The sequence below is a fragment of the Arvicanthis niloticus genome, chromosome 19 (assembly GCF_011762505.2).
Source record: "Arvicanthis niloticus isolate mArvNil1 chromosome 19, mArvNil1.pat.X, whole genome shotgun sequence".
NCBI classification, from domain to species: domain Eukaryota; kingdom Metazoa; phylum Chordata; class Mammalia; order Rodentia; family Muridae; genus Arvicanthis; species Arvicanthis niloticus.
Window position 1 is genome coordinate 39,851,518 of NC_047676.1, and position 19,974 is coordinate 39,871,491.

Here is a 19,974-nt window from a genome sequence, read left to right on the forward strand (position 1 = left end):
AAAGACATACAGCTGGAGAGAATAGAGTCTGAGAGTGTATGGAAAAGGTGGCTACTTCAAAGTGAGCCATGAGATATGGTTGGGGTGGACTTCCACGTGTACAGATGCTAAGAAAGCGTTCACATAGAAAGAACAATTGAACTGATAGGAAATTTTGTATAGCTTGTGTGTTTATAGAAACAAGTCTGATTTGACTAGTTGGTTACTTCTAAGGCAGTAATTTAGAACAAGTCTGAAAAGAAGTTCTGATGACGCTACACAAGAACTTAAATGGTGAGGAGGTGGAAGCCACTGTGTAGACAGGAGAGACTGAGGTGTTTAAACTGGCACTGAGTTTTGGACATAAGTAATAGGGAGATAAATCTGGTACCATGCTAAGGGGCGTGTTGGAACTTTAAAAAAGACAGACAGATTAAGATCAGGTAACAATATAACCTAGAAAGAACTATAAGCTATAGATGGAGAAGGAAGCTGACATACCAAGCTGAGAGAATAATCGCTTGTCACACTTTTTACCATGTGACTCACACGTATTTCTCCATAAAGCTAAAATAATGAAGAAAAAAAAAAAAGGCATCTTTACAGGAAATGGAATTCTTCTCTTGGCTTCTGATGGTTCCCCCCACCCTTTTTTCTTTAACTATTTATATTCTGAACTAAGCCATTGTGCTTGTTGAAACATCAGGTCACTTGGTCATTTATATTTATATTGGCACTTCTGAGGATAGTTTATTTAACTGCCAACTGAGAGGCTATATGCACTTTGAAAAGGAGCATCAATAGAAAATTGTCATTTGTTCTTCGTAGTAATATAGCCAGCCAAGATAAGATTTTTGTTTTCTTACAAGGGGAATGTATTACAGGAGTGTATATGATTATGGGGATCATAAAGGAACCCCAGAAAGGCACCACAGTGACGACCAGAACTTCATCAGCACTTCATCTGGGAGACTTCAGATCAAGGAGAGCGCCTTCCAGTGTTCTCTTTAGACTTCAGATCTTGCTGGTGTCCAGTTTACTCAGAATATTTCTTCCTTTTTTCTTCTTCTTCTCAAGATTGAGTGGCATGTAGTACAGACTGACATTAAGTTGTCTGTGTAGTGAGGCATGGCTGCAAATTTTCAATCCTCCTGCCTCCACACCAGAGTGCTGAAATTACAGGGGTGTGCCTCCCGTATCCATCCGGTTTTATTCAGTTCTGGGACTAACCTGGGAGCCATCAAGGCAAGGACATCACCAGCTAAGCCATGTCCCTAGCCCTTTAGTTCCATATTTCTGAACAGATTTTCAAAGAATGTTATTTTCATTTTTGAGAGATTCACATCAAACATTCATAGCAAACATGGTTATACTTCTTTAAATAATAACAACAACATCTTGAAAATTGAGGCAGTGTAAAAAGTCTGTATGGATTTATAAATTCATAATACCATTCGAAATTGAAGAGCGCAGTTCGATATCAGATCTTCAAATGTTTGTTTTTGTTTGAAGTGGACCTCTGCATTTAAAAAAACAAAGTGTTTAGTGATTTGAGAGTAGGTGCTGTCTTTTTGAGGATTCATAATATGGATGTTTTTTAACTGCAATGGGTTAACATACCAGGCAACCTATTATAATTAGAACATGTTACAAGTTAAAAATGTGTTTCCTACAGCTAACCTATAGAATGTGGTGGTTTAACAGCACAGCTCTTTACCACTGTGGTCCCACACGGCTCACTGCTTTATCACTTTTGCTCAGCATTCAGGTGAGCAGTGAAGTTTGAAGACAGCTACGCGGTGGTAGCTCATGCCTTTAATCCCACCACTTGGGAGGCAGAAGCAGGCCCAGGCAGAACCCTATGAGTTCCAGGCCAGCCAGGGTTACACAGAAAAAGGCTGTCTCAAAAATAAATAAACAAACAAATGAGTGAGTGAGTAAACTAGAGAAAGAAAGAAAATCATTTTCTTGGACCAGTGAGCTGGTTCAGTAGGTAAAAATCAACTCCTGCAAGTTGTCCTGTGACTTCCACATGTATACTAGGGCATGTGTGTACATATACATGTATACACACACACACAAACACATATATGCAAACACAACACACACACATATATACATACAACACAAAGACATATACACACATTAAAGTATTTTTTAAAAGAAAAACGTTTTGAATGCATATTGCTCCATCACCATCATAAGGCTGAAAATCCTGAGTGAACCGATCATAAACTGGTGTCTGCTTTGGCTGTTCCACTGGTCAGAAACTTCCTGATATTGAAGAGTTTGGGACTCCTCTGGATTTTTGTAATTCAAAGCTTCATCTTGTCATTTTTATTCAGAGATTATTACAAATAATTCTATCATAATTTGCTTGATAGTATAGCAACTGTATTTTCTAAGCATTGTATTTAAGACATTGATTGTCTTTCAGCCAAAGCTTCATATTAAATCATGGAAATTCTTTCTTCTAGGGCTGATCCCCTCTCCAACATGGTTCTAACCTTCAGTGCCAAAGAAGATGCAATTGCCTTTGCAGAAAAAAATGGTACGATTCAGCCACCTGCCTGCTTGCCTCCCTCCCTCCCATCCTTTCTTCTTCTTTTCTTCCTTCCTAAGTCAAGATAATATTTTGTGTTCTTAACCTTAAAATCATTTAAAAATATGAAATTCGGACAGATACTTAGCTGGACACCACCAAGGCAGAGTTTGGTCCCTGACACCCACATGGTAGAAGTAACACCCACATGGTGTCCTTTGACCTTTGCCTGAATGCTGCAGTGTGGTGTGAACGCACAGTAAATAAATGTAAAGAAAACATTTTTTAAAGTGTTAAATATGGAATTTGAGCTGAAAAAAAAATCTTTTTATGTATCTAACACAGCAGTTTTTAGGCTTGTTTGTTTTTCTCCCTATCAAAATTTCTCCCTGCCCTGATGACAAAATATAAAATGGAATGTCCAGTATTATATAAAAGAACAAACTGTAAATAGAGACAGATGATAAGATCACTGGCTCACACATACCTTGTCTCTGAATCTTTCTGCAAACATTTCTAATGCTTAGTCACTTAAAATCTAATTGCATATATCATGAGGCAGTATGTTTCGGTTTTAACATTTCACTGTAAAGTTCTTTCTTTTGTTCTAAAAATCTAATGCCCATTATTCTAATAGCTTATTATTTATTTGAAGGTAGTTATCATATTCATCCTAAACTTTCCATTAAATTTAAATGTCTACATCTGCTCCTTTAGTAGATGTGACAGGTCTAATACCAAACATATATCAGCCGTACGTTACATACATTTATGCAGCATAAGAACATGTAGAAGCTTTTGAAAAAGTAGTTTATAGTGATCTTGCTATAAATAAAAGTTCTTTAAATATCATTTCCTGCTATTAAGCTAATATACTGTAGTGGAAAGGAGGCACTGGGCCCAGAGTAGTCTACATCCATTTTTGAAATTATGTGTTTAATTTCATTATCACAGTTAAGAATACTTATCAGGGGCTGGAGAAATAGCTTAGTCATTAGGAATGCTGTCTGCTCTTCCAGAAAACCTAGGTTCAATTTCTAGCATACACATGGTAGCTCACAGCTGTGTATAACTCATACATGTGGTATCCAAACATTATATATATATATAATATATACACACACATACACACACATACACACACACATACACACACACATATATATATATGCAGACAGCTGACATAAAATTTTAAAATAGTACATGTAAAATCAGAATAGCCAGTGTTTATCTAAAATATAGATAATTGGTAGTGATTGTCTCTGACCTCACCTGCTTTCCTCTGTCTGGTATCTTTGCAGTTTGTGTCTCTTGTACTTAAAATGTACTACTGTGTATTGACATGTAAGTCAATGGCTATTTCCCAAGATAAGGCATCAACAACAGACCAAAGAAGCTATTCCACCCAAGTCTACCTTAGTGGACCAGTGAGTTTATTGGATGAATGGCTCCAAGTAAGCTATTATTAAGAAGCCCAACTACCCTGGGTGATGTCTCACAAAAGCTGGTGCTGACTGCTTGCTTTGTAGGCAGCCCCACTTAACAGACTCCTTTCCCCAGTAATGGTTCATTGCTTATATAACCTCAACACGGAGCCTGTGAGTCTTACAACTGTCTGAGCTTGCTACAGTTCCTTAATTTCCTGAGCTCCCCCCACCCCCCTCCCCACCCCAGGATGGAACAGTTGAATTTAAAGGAAATAGCTTGATGTGTCATGAAATCTCCTAAGTTTAATACAGAAAGTTTAATACAGCTAGGCTTCAATGTATATTTGTTATCTAGGAATGAGATAATACCTTAAGTACATTGTTAGTGTGAGATAGTATATGTGAAAAATTAGTATTATCTACTCCATTTTATGTAAGAATGCGAAAGCACTATAGATGTTTCTAGAATATCTGTTGTACTTCCTTACTGAGTATGACATAGCCTATGATGGAAAGTCAGGTTCTGGGGTAGACAGGAGTATAGCAGAGCGGATGCCGAGCACATCCTGGTTTAAAGCCAGACCAACAGGATCTGAAACCATGGCCGGTCACCATGACTCTGTATGATATTTCTGTGTCCGTATGTAAAATGAGAGCCGCTGTGAGCATTCAATGAGTTAATAACAACAACGTGATTAAATTGGATCTGACACATCGTGCAGAAAAGTACATAAATATATCTTGTTAGTAATAGACCGAAACTTTCTTCAGAAAGGTTTAAGTGTACTTTCCTTGGACATTTTTTGGCCAAGTTCTAAATTCCTTACAGATGAAATTGTTGACTGCATAACCATATTACTACTTTGATTCAAGATAGCATTGTAAAATATTTCTGCATTTTAATTAAACAGTTCTATTAATGTTTTCCATCCTTTCAGCCTTCCGTACTTCATGTCTCACACCTCGCAAATTACTCATCTGGGGTTTGTATCATGAGTTCAACAACAGGAAATCTAATTAAACTGTTAAATCCCTGGCTAGTCTTTCTCTAAGTGGTCACAAGGCATATATGGCTATGGTTGCTATGTGAATTGCAGGTGTGAAGTAGACACTGCTGCTATTGAAATCAGTTGATTTTCTAATTTGATTTACCTCCCCAGGAAAGAAAGTTGGTTAGTCAGAGTCAGTAGGAACTGTAACTTGAGAAAACTCAGCACACAGGAACTTAGATTCTGTGGATCGACATTTTTCATCTGCAGCACTGCAGAACTGAGTCACTTTTTGTCTTAGCACCGTCACAAAGCCTGATATATACATACTTGTACCCTGTACCCAGTGACATTAAGGACTCTTTAGCCTCAAGAATTGAAAGCTACATGGAACTTTAGGTTGATGTCATGCTTTTGTGTTCACTGTGATCTGTTGTGTTTCTTTAATACCTAGCATTCCATAACTTTTAAGTAGGTAGTCCTACTTTGTCAGGTATACTGAAAGAAAGGTATCTTAGTCACTGCTCTATTGCTGTGAAGGACACCTTCACAGTTGCTAATCAAGGCAACATTTATAAATGAAAGCATTTAAGTGGGTACTTAAGTTTTTAAGTGGGTATTTTACTGGGTACAGGGTACAAGTATGTTTGTATCAGGCTTTGTGACGGTACTAAGACATTTACATTTTCAGAGGTTCAGTCTATTACCATCATGGCAAGAGCATGGCAACATGCATGGTACTGGAGGAGTGTAGCCTAGAGAGAGTTACATCCTCATCTACAGGCAGAGAGAGACTGCCTGAGCTGGGCTTTTGAAACCTCAAAACCCCACTCCCAGTGACACACTTCCTCCAACAAGGCCTCCTAATCCTTCCTTCTGTTTCTCTGACTAAGCATTCAACTATATGAGCCTATGGCAGCCATTTTTATTCAAATTACCATACAAGGTCTAAGTAAATGGCTTGGAGGGTTACAGAATCTTTATGGCTTGGAAGATCTTTCTCAAATTCCCCAGCACCCCTCTCCATTATGATTTACTTCTTGTAGACTATTGTAAGGGACATATAAATAAGCTTTCCTTTCCCCATACCTAACATCATTTTATTCGGAGCTAATGCTATTGAAAGTTATGTAAACCAATATCTAAATTACCAAAAGTAGGACATTGAAATGCTTCAAGCAGATGGGCTGTCATATACCCTTAATCCCTGTTCATGGGAGGCTTGAGGCAGGAAAACTAGAACTTCAAGGTTATCTTCAGTTATATGAGGCCCTATCTCAAAACAGACAGACAAACAAGCGAAAGAAGGAAGGAAAAGTTCCAAAGCGCTGATAGATAAAGACTGCTATATTAAGAGGTTAGCATGTACTAATCAATCCCTTCCACATTGTCTTGCCACCCAGGTTAGCTTAGCCAATAATGCATCATGATACTTGATCTTTAGTACACATTGGTTTTCATCTTTGAATGAGAAGGTGGGTTGGATGGGACTACTCCGTGACCTCATTATTTTCTCCGTAGGGAAATGTGTTTGTGTCCATAAGGGTGACTATATTGAAAGTAAAATCTTCAATGGCTCTATGTTTATGAGTAGTATATGCATACTTTTCAGTAGTGCCAGATATCAGAGGCCAAGGTAAAAGTGTCACAAAACAAAAAGATAACTTACATACTCAGAATATTCTGAAAACAGTGTATTTTTTTAGTTTTTCCATTTCTCCAGTAGATGTATGTTTGTTTGTTTGTTTGTTTATTTTTCGAGACAGAGTTTCTCTGTGTAGTCCTGGCTGTCCTGGAACTCACTCTGTAGACCAGGCTGGCCTCAAACTCAGAAATCCACCTGCCTCTGCCTCCCAAGTGCTGGGATCAAAGGTGTGCGCCACCACTGCCCGGCCAGTAGATTTTTTAAAATCTACTGATCTAAAGAATCTGAAGATTTTAAAAAATGTAGGTTTTTTTACATTTTTATATTTTTTACATTTAAAAATTTAAAAACATGTAGATGTAGATTTTTTAAAAAAGAAGTCATGATTGTCATTTTCTTGCATAAAGTTATATGTACAGAATTAGTTCAATGAGGAGTAAAATCTTCAGATTTGCTTACTTTCTAGACATGTTTAGTGATCTCTGTTGCCTTTTGAGAGCTCAGGCAACAAATGTCATCCTGTCAAAGGTTAAAATTTAGAATAAATAATTCTATTTAGAACCCCAGGAAGCATGAACAGTCATTATCCATATTTACCACTCAAGGAAACTAAGGTGTGGAGATAGTAAATAACATTAATCAGCAGGGTCACTCACTAACAACTTGAACAAGTTTTATTTAAAATGTCATGGGCCAGTGAGGTGGCTCAGCGAGTGAAAGCACTGATGACCTGAGTTTAATCCCTGGGATGACATAGCAGAAAGAAAGAACTGACTCCCCCAAGTTGTTTTCTGACCCATACATATGCAGCACACGAGCATGTGTTCACAAAATAAATAAGTAAAAGTCAAATGAAGTCACATTCATTTATATATAGGCCATGCTGGCTTCTCTACATGAATGAGTTGTTGGAACAGTGACCATGTGGGCCGGAAGGCCTGAGAATAATAATTAGTACTTGTCCTATGACAGAAAGTATTAGCTGACCTCTCTTTATTTCTGAGGTGTCAAGGGTCATGCCCAGGGAGCCCTTATACATCCCAGACAAGTGCACTACCACTGAGCTCTGCTCCCAGACTCTGACCCTTTCCCTAGTCTTCACCAGGTCCATTTCTCATCTCCACTGGGAAAGCTCTTTTCCTTCTAACTTTTCAAAGAACTTTTAAAAGGCTTTTGTTTCTTTGTTTTGGAAATTAAAAGATAATTCCTTATTTTCTACTTTCCTTCCTTCAATTCTCCTGTGTATACCTTCTCCTTCTGTCAAATACATGGCCTCTGCCTCTTTTTCTCTAACGATTGTATTTATATATGTAAAGATATGCATACATGTAAGTAAATATAGTGTTACTTGTGTGTGTGTGTGTGTGTATATATATATATATATATATATATATATTTTTTTTTTTTTTTTTTTTTTCTCAGAGCTGACCCTTGGTATTGAATAACTAATTAGGGAACTCTTCCCTGTGGAGGACTATTTCTCCTGCTCTCAACATTCCTTAGTTACCTGGAGTTCTTTATCTAAGGTTGGGGGGCTTGGTAAGATTTCCCCCTTTCATGTCAATATGTTTGTCGGGGTCATTCTCCTTCAGGTCTTCTTAAGCAGCCATGTCGTTGAGACTTCATAGGTATGAATGGCTTCCCTGATGTTATTAGGAGATACAATTGCACTACAGACACTCTGCTTCTCTGGCTCTGAAAGTGTTTCTGTGGCCTCTTTCCTGGAAATGAGATGCCGATGTTGTGTTGTAGCAGATCAGTTAGGACTAAACTCCGTTGTTCTCTGTGTTTTGATCAGTTGTGGTTTTCTGTAATGGTCTCCACCTATCCCAAAGAAACGCTCCCTTGTTGTAGGATGAGAACTACACTGATCTGTGGGTATAGTATAAGTCTTTAGAGTGTAGTTAGGGATTATACTAGTTTAATAAAGTGTTAGTTGTAGGTCTCCTCCAAGATCCATTGAAAGGTCCAGGACTCCCCAGAAGGGGGGGTCCACTCGAGTCACAGGGTAGCACGCACCCAAAGGACACATGAGAGACGGTCTTGATGCAAGCACATGAGGTGGTTTATTAAATCAGAGCTCTGGGCCAGTCCATATCCCCATATCTCACATAGGGGATGGAGGGACTGACCCCTCCCCCCAGGGGTCTAGTGCTTATATATGGGCGGGTGGGGAAAAAGTGAACTTTCGCTCGGGTGCACACGATTGGTTGTTTTACTTTTTTGAACACTAGCAGGCCTTACCATGGGGGCAGGGTGTAGTTTCTCCCTTGGCTAGTCAGTTTCTGGGATGTTAACAGGCCTTTGTCTTGTAACTCCACCTCCTCTGTAACTAATTAACTGGGCCCAAACCTGCAGGCAGGCACTTTTAACTATTTAGGTTAGGGAAAGGGCCCTGTTATTATTAGTTTGGGCCTATTTCAAAAATTCTCTTCCACCATAACTTCACTAGCCTTGAGTAGTTGACTGGGTTTGCAGTACCAGACATGATTTTCCGCATATTGAGCAGGCCTCAAATCCAATTAGACAGCTGTTGGTTACCACCAAGTCCTTTGACCTCTTACAGTGATTTTTCCCCTTACAGCTCTTGCCATACAGTTGTACATTTCAGTTCTTTGCATTACAGTTGTTCAGGGCACTCTATTATATGTCAGAGCTGTGTGGCCACACTCTAGGGTTAAATCATTATGCAAGGCATAGTAGTTCTGATGCTCAAACAGTAATATTTTACCCTACCTGCTAAATTCTAAGTACCTACCAGGAAAAAACAAAATTTTATTCATCTTTATCTTTAATGTGTTTAATACATAATTGGTGAATTTAAATTAATATTATTAGTGAATTATTTTTTCATTCAGTTACTTTCCAGAAAACATGTTAATTTGTAAATTATTTTCCATATCATCTAAACTTTTCTATGTCATTTTAATTTGCTTTTGCTTGTGTCTTACAATAGAACTGTTAAATTTTTTGGATTAGAAATTTGAAGGAAAGAAACTATAGAAAGATGACTTCCAATTTCTTATGTTCTTAAATTATTTGTTAAATATGTATGGATGTTTTGTCTACATGTATGTCTGTGCACCAAGTGTATGTCATGTGCTCTTGGAGGTCCTGCTACTGGGGTTACAGATGGTTGTGAGCCACCATGTTGGGGCTGGGAGTTGTACCTGAGTCCTTTGGAAGAGCAACTGTTAGTCACCGAGCCATCTCTCCAGCCCAGTTTCCTAATTACAAGCAAAGGGAATTTCCCTTCCTCTTAAGGTCTGATAAGTGAGTAATTGAAAATAAAGCAGACAAATATGAGACTATCTCGTAAGATGTATGTATAAAGGAGCAAACGTTTGGGCTTGGAGCGTGGGAACAGGTTATATAAAGTAAGGGGAGGAAATTAATGGTGAACAAAGACTATCTTATTAAACTGCATGCATGCATGCCTGTGATGTGCTGATGTGGGTATGGAGGTGAGAGGGCAGCATGGGGGTCGGTTTTCTCCTTCCACCGTGGATGCTGGAGGTGGCAATCCAGTTGGCACGCTTTGTGGCAAGCATCCTTAGCTGCTGAGCCATCTCACTGGCCCAGATTGTTGTAAACTTTCAGGTAGCATCCCTTGAATAATTAATGCTATCCTGCCAGAGCCTCCCTGAGCCAAGTGAGCAGCTGATCTTTAGCTGCCTTCTCCTGTGGTGAAGGTTTTTTGACAGCTGCATTCCATTTTATAAGCATTTAATCAGTCTGTTGGATAGCTTTTTGTTGCTATTCCAAAATACCTAACTTGACCAAATTAAAAGTGATACAGGGCCAGGCAGTGGTGATGCACACCTTTAGTCCTAGCCCTTGGGAAGCCGAGGCAGGCAGATCTCTGTGCGTCTGAAGACAGTCTGGTCTACATAGTGAGTTCCAGGACAGCCAGGGCTATGTAGAAACACACACACACACACACACACACACACACACACACACACACACACACTCACGAGAGAGAGAGAGAGAGAGAGAGAGAGAGAGAGAGAGAGAGAGAGAGAATGAGAGAGAATAATACAGAAATATTTGGAGTATATTTAAGAATGGGGAGCCAAGGTGTAGAAACTTGAGTACCACCCACCACCAAAACTGCCCTGAGCCAATGGCTTTAATGTTAACTCATAAATTTAAAGAATGATACTTCAGGACCAGTGAGGGTGAGTTTTAGAAGTTATAGTATAGATTTATAGGTAGAAGCTTAGGGCAAAAAGAAAAGAAGAGTAGAAGAGTGTAAGGAGGACTCCTAGATAGAGAGTAGGAGGGTCCCATTGAGCTTCACTGCCTTAGAGTTAATTAATACAGCTTTACTGTGTGTGTGTGTGTGTGTGTGTGTGTGTGTGTGTGTGTGTGTGTGTGTATGTGTGTCTGTGTGTGTCGGGGTGGGGGATGAGATGATGAGGCAGTTCCTTCCAGGGGCTGATGTACCATAGAGTTTCTGCCATGTCTTCAGGATGGTTTCCAGGAATGGAATATTCTCTCTTAGAGGGAAAAAAAAAAAGATAAAGAAATAGCAGACCCGACTCCTGGCATATTCCAGCCTCTGGCAAGGACTAGGCTGCCCACACACTCAAGGACATTTCAAGCATTTAGCCAAGAAAGAAACTGGTCACTTTTCTTTGTGGTCTTTCACCGTGAACTGTCTAGTGAGTTTCTGTGCCTTGTTCCCATCAGCAGTAGAAAAGATTTGACTCTGGCTTCTTGTTTGAGAAGTTTCAGTCTGCAGTTGCTCGGCCCTCTTTCTCTGGGGCAGAATATCTTGTCGGGAGAGTACTTGGTGGAGGCCTTGTTGACTTGACCTGGCAGTGCCTCAAGCAGAGCAGAGAGGGAGGCCACCAGCCACACGGCTTCCTCCTTTAGACCCTGCTTCTCTCAGTGCTGCCGCCTGCTGTGACCAGACCTTCACTTGAGCCTTTGGGGGACCTTTATGTTTAAACCATAACAATCAGATAAAGAGAATCCAGAACAGGCTCCCTTGGGGATAGAAGGGCCAGAAATAGGAGGGTGGGAGAAGGCCAGAAGGCCCTTGCCTATGAGACTGCTCCTTTGGCTTAAGTACTGAAGAACTTGGCAGACTGAAGAACCAGCCTTGAAGATACATACCTCTTTCAGAGCCACAGTGCATACATTTCAGTGTTTGTAAAATTCCCCACAGACAACAAATGCTTTCTGTCAAACTAATGTGGAGTTTATCCTGAAGTTTTAAGGCCAAACACATTGAAGTATATATCCTGAGGTTTTCTGCAATATACTTCAAGGTTGAACTATATTGCAGCATTCTTAAAAGTCCTTTCATAATATTGGCGTTGTTTCTAAACTGTATGTGATACCTTGTTCTAAAGTCTTACTTTTGTAAGTGTTTTGAAATGTAAAGAAGGAGAAAGCCCGAGGCCAGTCATGGCATCCCTGTTAGTATTCTGTTGGACATCTAATAACAACTAACAATCCCTAGTCTGCGGAGCATGTGTCTTTAAAGTCCAAGTACAGGACTATTGGTGACACAGTGGTAGGACTTGAAAATCATTCTAGATCCATACTGACCACAAGGGAGTGAACACCACTGTCAGTGTCCTGCTTAGAATTAAGCTGTGCTAGTAATCTTAAACACTCCCTGGATTTCAAAGATTTAATGTGAAAAGACTATTACTAATTTTTATTATGTGTTAATAATATCTTAAATCCTTTGGGCGAGGTAGATGATTCAAACTAATTTTTCATTCATTTCTTTAGTATGACTACTAAAAAATGAAATATGTTTTACACATTTCCACTGGACAGCACAGTCATTAGCAGTTCATAGGATAGATATTGTATCTATATTCTAAATCTTTCACTAGCCTATATTTTAGAATGTATATGAGAAACGAGGAGAAATTGCCTGTTTTAATTTAACCAAACAAAAGTATTATACAGGTCTGTCTCTTTCCATCAGAATGCTTCTCTCACTCCTGAGACTAAAAGAAGTTTCCTTCCTCCATGCAGTTGCTGATTCCTAAGGTGTCCCTGCTCCTCTCCCTCCTTACCTCACTTGCAATGGAAGCTGGCTCCTTACATTTGGACAGTTAAGAAGTGAGGGCTGAATGGCACCTACTCAGCCCCCTCTGCACACTGCTCATTCTTCACACCTCCAACTCTCTTAATCCCCAAATTTACAATCAAAGTGAAGAAACTAAGAAGAAACCCCCCCCCCCCATTGTCTTCCTGTATACTGCTAGCTCTGCATGTGTCCCAAAGAACTCTTCCAGATAACCGTGTTTATGAACTGGGGACGAGGTCGAGGCCTCCTCTGAAATGCAGATGATCCTTCCCTTTGCTCTTTGTGGCTACAAAGACCAATCTCTCTCACCCAGGTGGCTTTTGTCTTTCCTTTGCGCTGTGAAAGCTAGGCGAGAGGAGGAAGCTACCTCATGGAGAGAGGAAGTGGGAGACAGCTGTGGAAAACCCGGATGGCCAGGCCTAAAATCTACTACCATTAACATGCTAATCAAAACCAGAAATGGCTTTTCTCCCTCCCTCTCTTTTGATCTGATTTGGAACTTTGTGACTTTTCTCTGGTTTGGCATTTTACCCCCCTGTGTTTTTCCCCATTGTTGTTAGCTGTAAAAGTCTTTGAAATTCTCAAAATGAAGGAAGGTTTCCCTCTGGAATAAGAGAACCAAACAAGCTGTGAAATGCTTTGTGTTCATGGTGGGTCTGTTGGTAGAGGAAACCTACCTTTGAAGATAGAGGTGGAAGCAGGAAGAAACACAGCTTAAGAGAGAACTTTATACTGAGTGGATTGTGGGTGACGGGGATTCAGGATGCTCCACATAATATTTTCATTAGAGAAGTGATTACATGAACTTTTATGTTCACCAAACAGAAGGAAGTCAAAAGTCAAGGCAGATTACATTTAAGGGGGGAAAACTGTTACAGGTTTTTCTTTTGTGGTGGGATCTTATGTAGTACAGGATGGCTTAAAATTTTTTTATAACCTGGGTTATAATGGAACTCACAGTGATCCTCCTGGCTCAGGCATGTATGTGCTTTAATTATATGCATGCAACACTATGACCAGCAACTTCTAGGTTCTGTGTCCTGCTTTTTGGGTCGCGTGAAGGGGTGCAGGAAAAAGGGTGGGAGCAAGTGGAAGGATATGGTCTGTGAGTGCGTTTCGATCAGTTCAAGTCTCGCACTTCAGGGCAGAATTTCCCTGCTCCAGGAATCTCTTTGCAGAGATAAGGATGTAGGAAGCATTGCTGTTACAGAAGAACAGCAAGTGATGAAATGCAGTGAGTTTGGTGTCAGGTAAATGACTGGAGATTTCCAAAGTAATGTTTGTTGACCTAGAAGATAATGAGATCTAAACTAAGAAGTTAATTCTTTGTTAAGTCTTCTGCCATTTCGCAGAACAAAGACTTTGATAGGTGGAAATGGAGCCAGCAACCACTTAACAAATCTCCAGGAACTTAGCATTTTATGTAGCTACGGGACTAGGAAGAAGACAACCCCTGGGAGGCAAATAGATAAGGACAGGGGCCATGCCTTTGTAAGAAAGATAGTGAACTTCCAAGATGGCTGGCTTCTTCCTCATCCTCCGGACCTAACAAAAGCCTGCAGGCTTAAAGCAAAGGCCTTGGAGGTTTTTCTATGTCCTGACAGCAGATAGTGGGCTGGCTCCACAAGTTAGAGGTCAGATCAGGACAAGTTACACAACAGTTGTGGGCCAATCAACAAATCTGTCTTTCTTCAAACCAGCCAACCCTAGATTAGGAGAAGAGGGGAGGAAAACTCTTCAGATATTTAAAACCCCAGCCCTGGAATAGAGATTTGATTTTTGGTTTCCCAAAACCCACCATCCCCCACCCCTGCTTTTGAGAGGGTCTGCTGCATACTTGTGTGTCCTTGCCTCCCCATAGCTTCACTTGTTGGTTCTGTCTGCTCCTGTTGGCAGTGTTTACGATTTCTTTCCTGTTACCTGTTGTGCTTGAGATTTTTCCTGCCTTTTAATTCTTCATTGGCAGAGAAAATGAACCTAATCAATACTTCTAGACTGGAGTAAAACAGACATGCTTGTTTTGATAACCTTTTTACCCATCAGTTTAAATCAGCGTGGCTAAACATCTTTTGACTTACCATCTCTTCCAAAGCAGCTTTTCAGGAGTTACATGCCAAATAAATGTAGGTATTTTCAAACTTCCCTTTTTAGTGGGAAAAATTCTAAATTTAAATGAGCTCACCTGTGGAGTCTGAGAGTTATGTGTTTGTTTTGTTTTTGTCTAGGATTTCATTTTGGAGTGACAAAAATAAAAGTTGAGGGTCAAGTATTATATCTTAGCTATTGGGGCACATACCCAAGCATGGGTTTGCTATCCAGCACCAAAAATGTGATGTAAATAGGTAAGCTTGGAATAGGTTCATAGTTGCCTAAAAAGTAAAAATTGGCTGCTCATTTCAAAGTCAAAGCTAGCAGAACTGTAAAAACCTTAACTCTTACACTGGTGACTAAGAACTTAAAGTCAGCAAAAAGCTTATCAAGTCATGGGATAAACCAGAATGTTTGCCATGGAAGGAAGTCAGGTACTAGAAAGATAACCTTTATAATTATACATGAAAGCAATAACTGAGGACCTGAACCCAGCAACATGAAGCAAACTTTGCTAAGATTTTTACACATTTTATAGATTTTTTTTCAGACTTACTGTTTTCATATGCCATAATCTAAGGAAGTCAACTTTCTGTATTCAAGTCTTTACTTCATGAAAGAAGTATTCTCTTTCTCCTTGATAAATAAATCATACCATATCATGTTGCTCACAAAGTTTTTTTTATTGTTTACATAAAAAGGTTTAACCTTTGTCATTATTGCATCAATTATCTCTTAGCCCAGAGTTGCTTTGATTATGAAATCACTAAGGGGCAAGTAGGCAATTGTGAACTGAATGTGGTGGCTCACCCCTGTGTTCCCAGCACTTGGGAGATTGAGGCAGGAGGATCAGAAGCTCATGACTATCCTCTGTTATATGATGAATTTAACAGCATCCTGGGATAGATGTGACTACCCCACCCCGAAAGTGCTAAATTTGATGAAATGATACATATTTGTATTGAATTTTGATTGAACAGAGAATGGTGTGGCTTAGGAATTCCGTAGGTTTGTTAGTTCAGTTTGTTCTATCTGCTACTCAATGCCATTCCTTTTTTTCTGGATGTAGAACCCATGGGAGTCTTAAGTTCTATTTCAAAAGAAGGATAGACAGTTCTTTTATAGCTTCAGAAGACAAGAGCCAGAAATCAGACTAGCCTTTCTGCTATTGCTTTTTCATTATTGAATACCCAAACCTCATATTTGGGTTAATGTTCTCTCAACCTTATCATAATTAATACTTCAGTAAACCACCTTACTTAGTAAAAATCTAAGTGTCCATTAATGTCATTTGTATTTAAAGGCATTTGTTTAGTGTGTGTGCGCGCGCGCGCGCGCGTGTGTGTGTGTGTGTGTGTGTGTGTGTGTGTGTGTGTGTGTTTGTGCACATGCGCACATGCCATGGTGCATGTGTAGAGGTCAGAATGACTTGAAAGAATTGGTTTGCTCCTTCTGCCATGTGTATTCCAGGGATCATCTCAGGTACTCAGGTCAACAGGCTTGGTGGCAAGCACCTTTGCCTCATCAGCCATCTTGTCAGCCTGTCACCCAAGGTTTTAATAATAATCTTGGATAACTTTTTAAATAAAATGGCTGGAGGGAATAATCAATCCATCTAAAAAAACACTTTTACATTCTCATGACTATAAACATTAATGTGAAGGAATGCTGGTTTGTTTGATTAGTTAATCTGTGTATCCTGAGAAACAGCACATTCAAATAGAATAAAAGTCTGTTTAGTTTTGGAAGTCTTCATAAGACATCCAGCAGATTCACCAACCACAGATAGGCATACATTCCTACCAAAGAATTTCATGCCTGTGCTCAAGCCCATTCACCAAAGCACAAGAGAGCATGCCTAACTCCACTTTTCTCATTTTAATTTTGCCACAAATTTTGTGACTTGTTTTTACAGTCTGCCCATCTGGTGATCCTAATAAATGAAAAGAAGATAGCTACATAATTTAGTATTTATTGATTTATCTCAAAATTTAGAACAGAGGTTATAAATTCTATATGACCAGCTCCACTAGCATGTCTCTGATTCAGAAAAGCCTTTCTTTCTGTCTTTTCTGTATAGTGTGAATGACAGAGGTGTACCTTGTACTGATGAGAAAGCATTAGTGATGGGGTAAAGAGTGGAGCTCATGGTCAGGGCCTAGTTCTATCTCACAGAGCTTCCTGAACCCCCTTAAAGGGTGTTAAAACACTACTTGTCTACCTGGGTTTGTCATAGCATCTTAACAGAAAACAGCATCTGAGATCTATAGTAACTGAGGAGAACCCTTGTTTTAACCTGCCTACCTAATGTTCACACCAAGATATTTTAAAAGTGGTTCAATTTAAAATTTTGTTCTCTTACTGTAAAACTTAACAGCAAACTGGAATTTGAATTTTTAGTAGACTTAATCTGTATTCCCTGGCTCTCTCATATTTGACTTCCAAATTAAATGAACACATATATTAAAAAATTAATTGTACCTGAGATATAAAGAAGCCAGGCAGATGTTATACTCAGCACTACTAAAATGGCCACTTCATGGTCAGGAGAAAGGTTTTTATTGTGGATAAGAGATCGAGAACATCCTGGGGCATCTGTAAGAGTCCAGATCAGTAAGGGGGAAAAAAAAACAGGGCATGCCTAGGGCTTTCTGAGAAAGAATAGCAGAGAATAAGTATGTGAAGGTGGGATGGGGGAGAACCTTATGTATTATAGAGAAGTGAGCTGTAATCTGGAACAGCCTGGGAGTTGGGAGAGCTGGTAAAGGTGATGGGAAGGGCCAGGAGGCTAGTGCTTTGAAATGCATAACAAGTACACATGAATGGAGATCTGAGAGGTCCTGGGGCTAGCATTGCCTCTGGTATGCACCATAGGTACACTCAATAGAGAACCAGATCTCTCTTTTGACTAGAGGAAAGGGAGATAGGGAAATGGTTCTTCCTGGCAGACAGAAACATCCTCCCAGCCCTCCGACTCCAGGTTTCTGTGGATTTCGAAAGTACACACTTGCAATCCTATAGTCCACTGTGAGCTGAGCCAAGGTTGCCATTTTGGACCATGGCAGTGGGTTTGCCCTTTTGGAGTGCTTGGTTTTGTTTTTTAGACCTAATAAAGACATCATGAACTTATGTTGGTAAAGAGACGCTGAGATAAATTTCAAATAGAGACAAAATTGGTATTTCTAGAATAAGGTCAATAGGTGAGAGACAGGACAGAATTTATGTGCCTGTCACTGTAGCCATCCACTTTATGGGTGATAGTCATGTTCTCTGACAGCAGAACACTAGAGTCACAAATACTGAACACTTGTTAAAATGGAAGCGAGTTCCTTCAAGCCTCTGGTCAGATTATTCATCAGTTGATAGCACTAATCTTGTAAACAACATGCTAACTCATGCCTGAACAAAGCTTATCTAACACACATATTTCACATCACAGTCTTGTAGCATCATGCCCAGGAACTCTTAGTGAAACCACGCACAAGAAATAAAGATCGTGTCTGTACACAGTCCTTGAAGAGGACACTGTCTGGAGTCTGGGGGCTGAATCAAGAAGACAGCAAGGGTGCTTTGCTTGAACTCAGTCAGGAGGACATTCAAAGTATTTCCCTTCTGTGGGCATCATAAGTGACCACAGGAGGGGGGATGCATAGATTTGGAGGCCACAAATGAATTTTTATAGGTCAGTGAATTCACAGGTGAGTATTATTTGTACCAACAACCTCTCAAGAGTTTTTTGTTGTTGTTATGAAGACACCCAAACTCGGGAGACCCTTACTCAAGTCTCAGGAAGTCAGGGCCACCCAAAAATCGCAAGATACTGTACCTGGATGCAAGAGGTTTATTAGAGAGAGTTGGCCAGCCAACTGTCAAATTGCTTACTTGCGCAGGAGCTGAATTTGACAAAGACCAGCTGGCTGAGGGGCTTTTTAAAGGGGAAAACCACAAACCAGGGGAGTGAGGAGGGGGTGAGGGGTTGCTAAGGAAATATAACATAAAAATAGCGGAGAATTCCAGAGGAACCCAACCTAAGTGAATCAGAGTCATGTGGAAAATACTCTGTATACTCATTCTTCTCAAAATGTGGTCTTGCCCTGTCACTTGCTCAATTATTTCTCAGTTGTTACCCTGTCATTGTGGTTACTAGTTTCTCAGGGATAATGTACCCCTCCCAGAATGTGGAATGTATCCCAGGGCAGTGAAGGCCCAAAATCTTACATTTAGTTCCGTTTTCATGGAACTAGTAAACCTGCATTCTTTTGCTCAGGTCTAGGGGTCATTAAAAACTTTCTATATTTTTCATGCCCTTTAAAGAAAAGCCTGTATATTTATAAAATGACCTTTATAATTTTTTACTCTACAGTTATTGTTGTTTCTACGTAGCTCTTTATTCCTAATCCTTGGCTGAGAGATTTTTGTTGGTTCAGGTCATGAAGATGAGAATAAGGAAAAGGGATTATTTGTTAGACACCTGGAGAATTTTGGAATCACTTTTCTTAAAGCCGGGTTCTTTCTGTGTGGTGGTTTGCTGGAGTTCCTAGGATTTTGTAAGATTCCTGTGCATAGCCCATTGCCCCAGACTAATTCCCACAAAATGTTTGCTCATAACTGCCAATGTGCCTCCCTTAGTGTTTCAGAGACTTTCTTGTTCTGTTCCCGGAGGTGATAGCAGGATCTTCCCATTGTTTGTGTCACAAGATATATATTTACATATATATCTTTTCAATGAATTAAAAAGAAACACGTTCTAAATTTCTAAACCAATTTTCAACTGTACTTTTGAAGCACAGAAGTCATAGTAATTGGTTGATTCTTGGTTTGTTTTATGGCAAATTCTAAATAGAATGCTTCCAATTAATGTTTTGGAAATAATACTAATCTGTATGGCGGAATATTATTTGAAAAACAAAATTTAAAGAGCCCATTGAGTGTTGCATCAGAACAGGATGGTAGTTTGCAGGGTGCAACAGCTCTAGCAGGTGTAGGGTGTTTGTTATGCTAATTAATCTTCCAGGTGGTGTGTGTGTGTGTGTGTGTGTGTGTGTGTGTGTGTGTGTGTGTGTGTGTGTGCCTGCCTTTATTTGCTTATTGACAGTCCAAGAAAGGAGTGTTCCACCAGTTTATCCACAACCTTAGTCACTTCTATAATGTTTTCTAAAAGAAAACATAAACATTTAAGTGTCTAAGATACTTAAAATCATTTCAAAGTGAGATTTTTAAAGTGAAATTCCAGGAAAGCTTTCTGC

At 39.6% G+C, this 19,974-nt stretch overlaps 1 protein-coding gene across 1 annotated transcript in view; it reads left to right on the plus strand.

Moving 5' to 3' along the window:
• The window catches only part of Ndufs4 (NADH:ubiquinone oxidoreductase subunit S4), a 107,472-nt gene that overhangs the window by 82,866 nt on the left and 4,632 nt on the right, over positions 1 to 19,974 (plus strand). Inside the window, exon 4 of the mRNA XM_034523694.2 lies at positions 2,457 to 2,530. Within this exon, the coding sequence (XP_034379585.1) occupies positions 2,457 to 2,530 (74 nt within the window). The remainder of the gene's footprint in view (positions 1 to 2,456; positions 2,531 to 19,974) is intronic.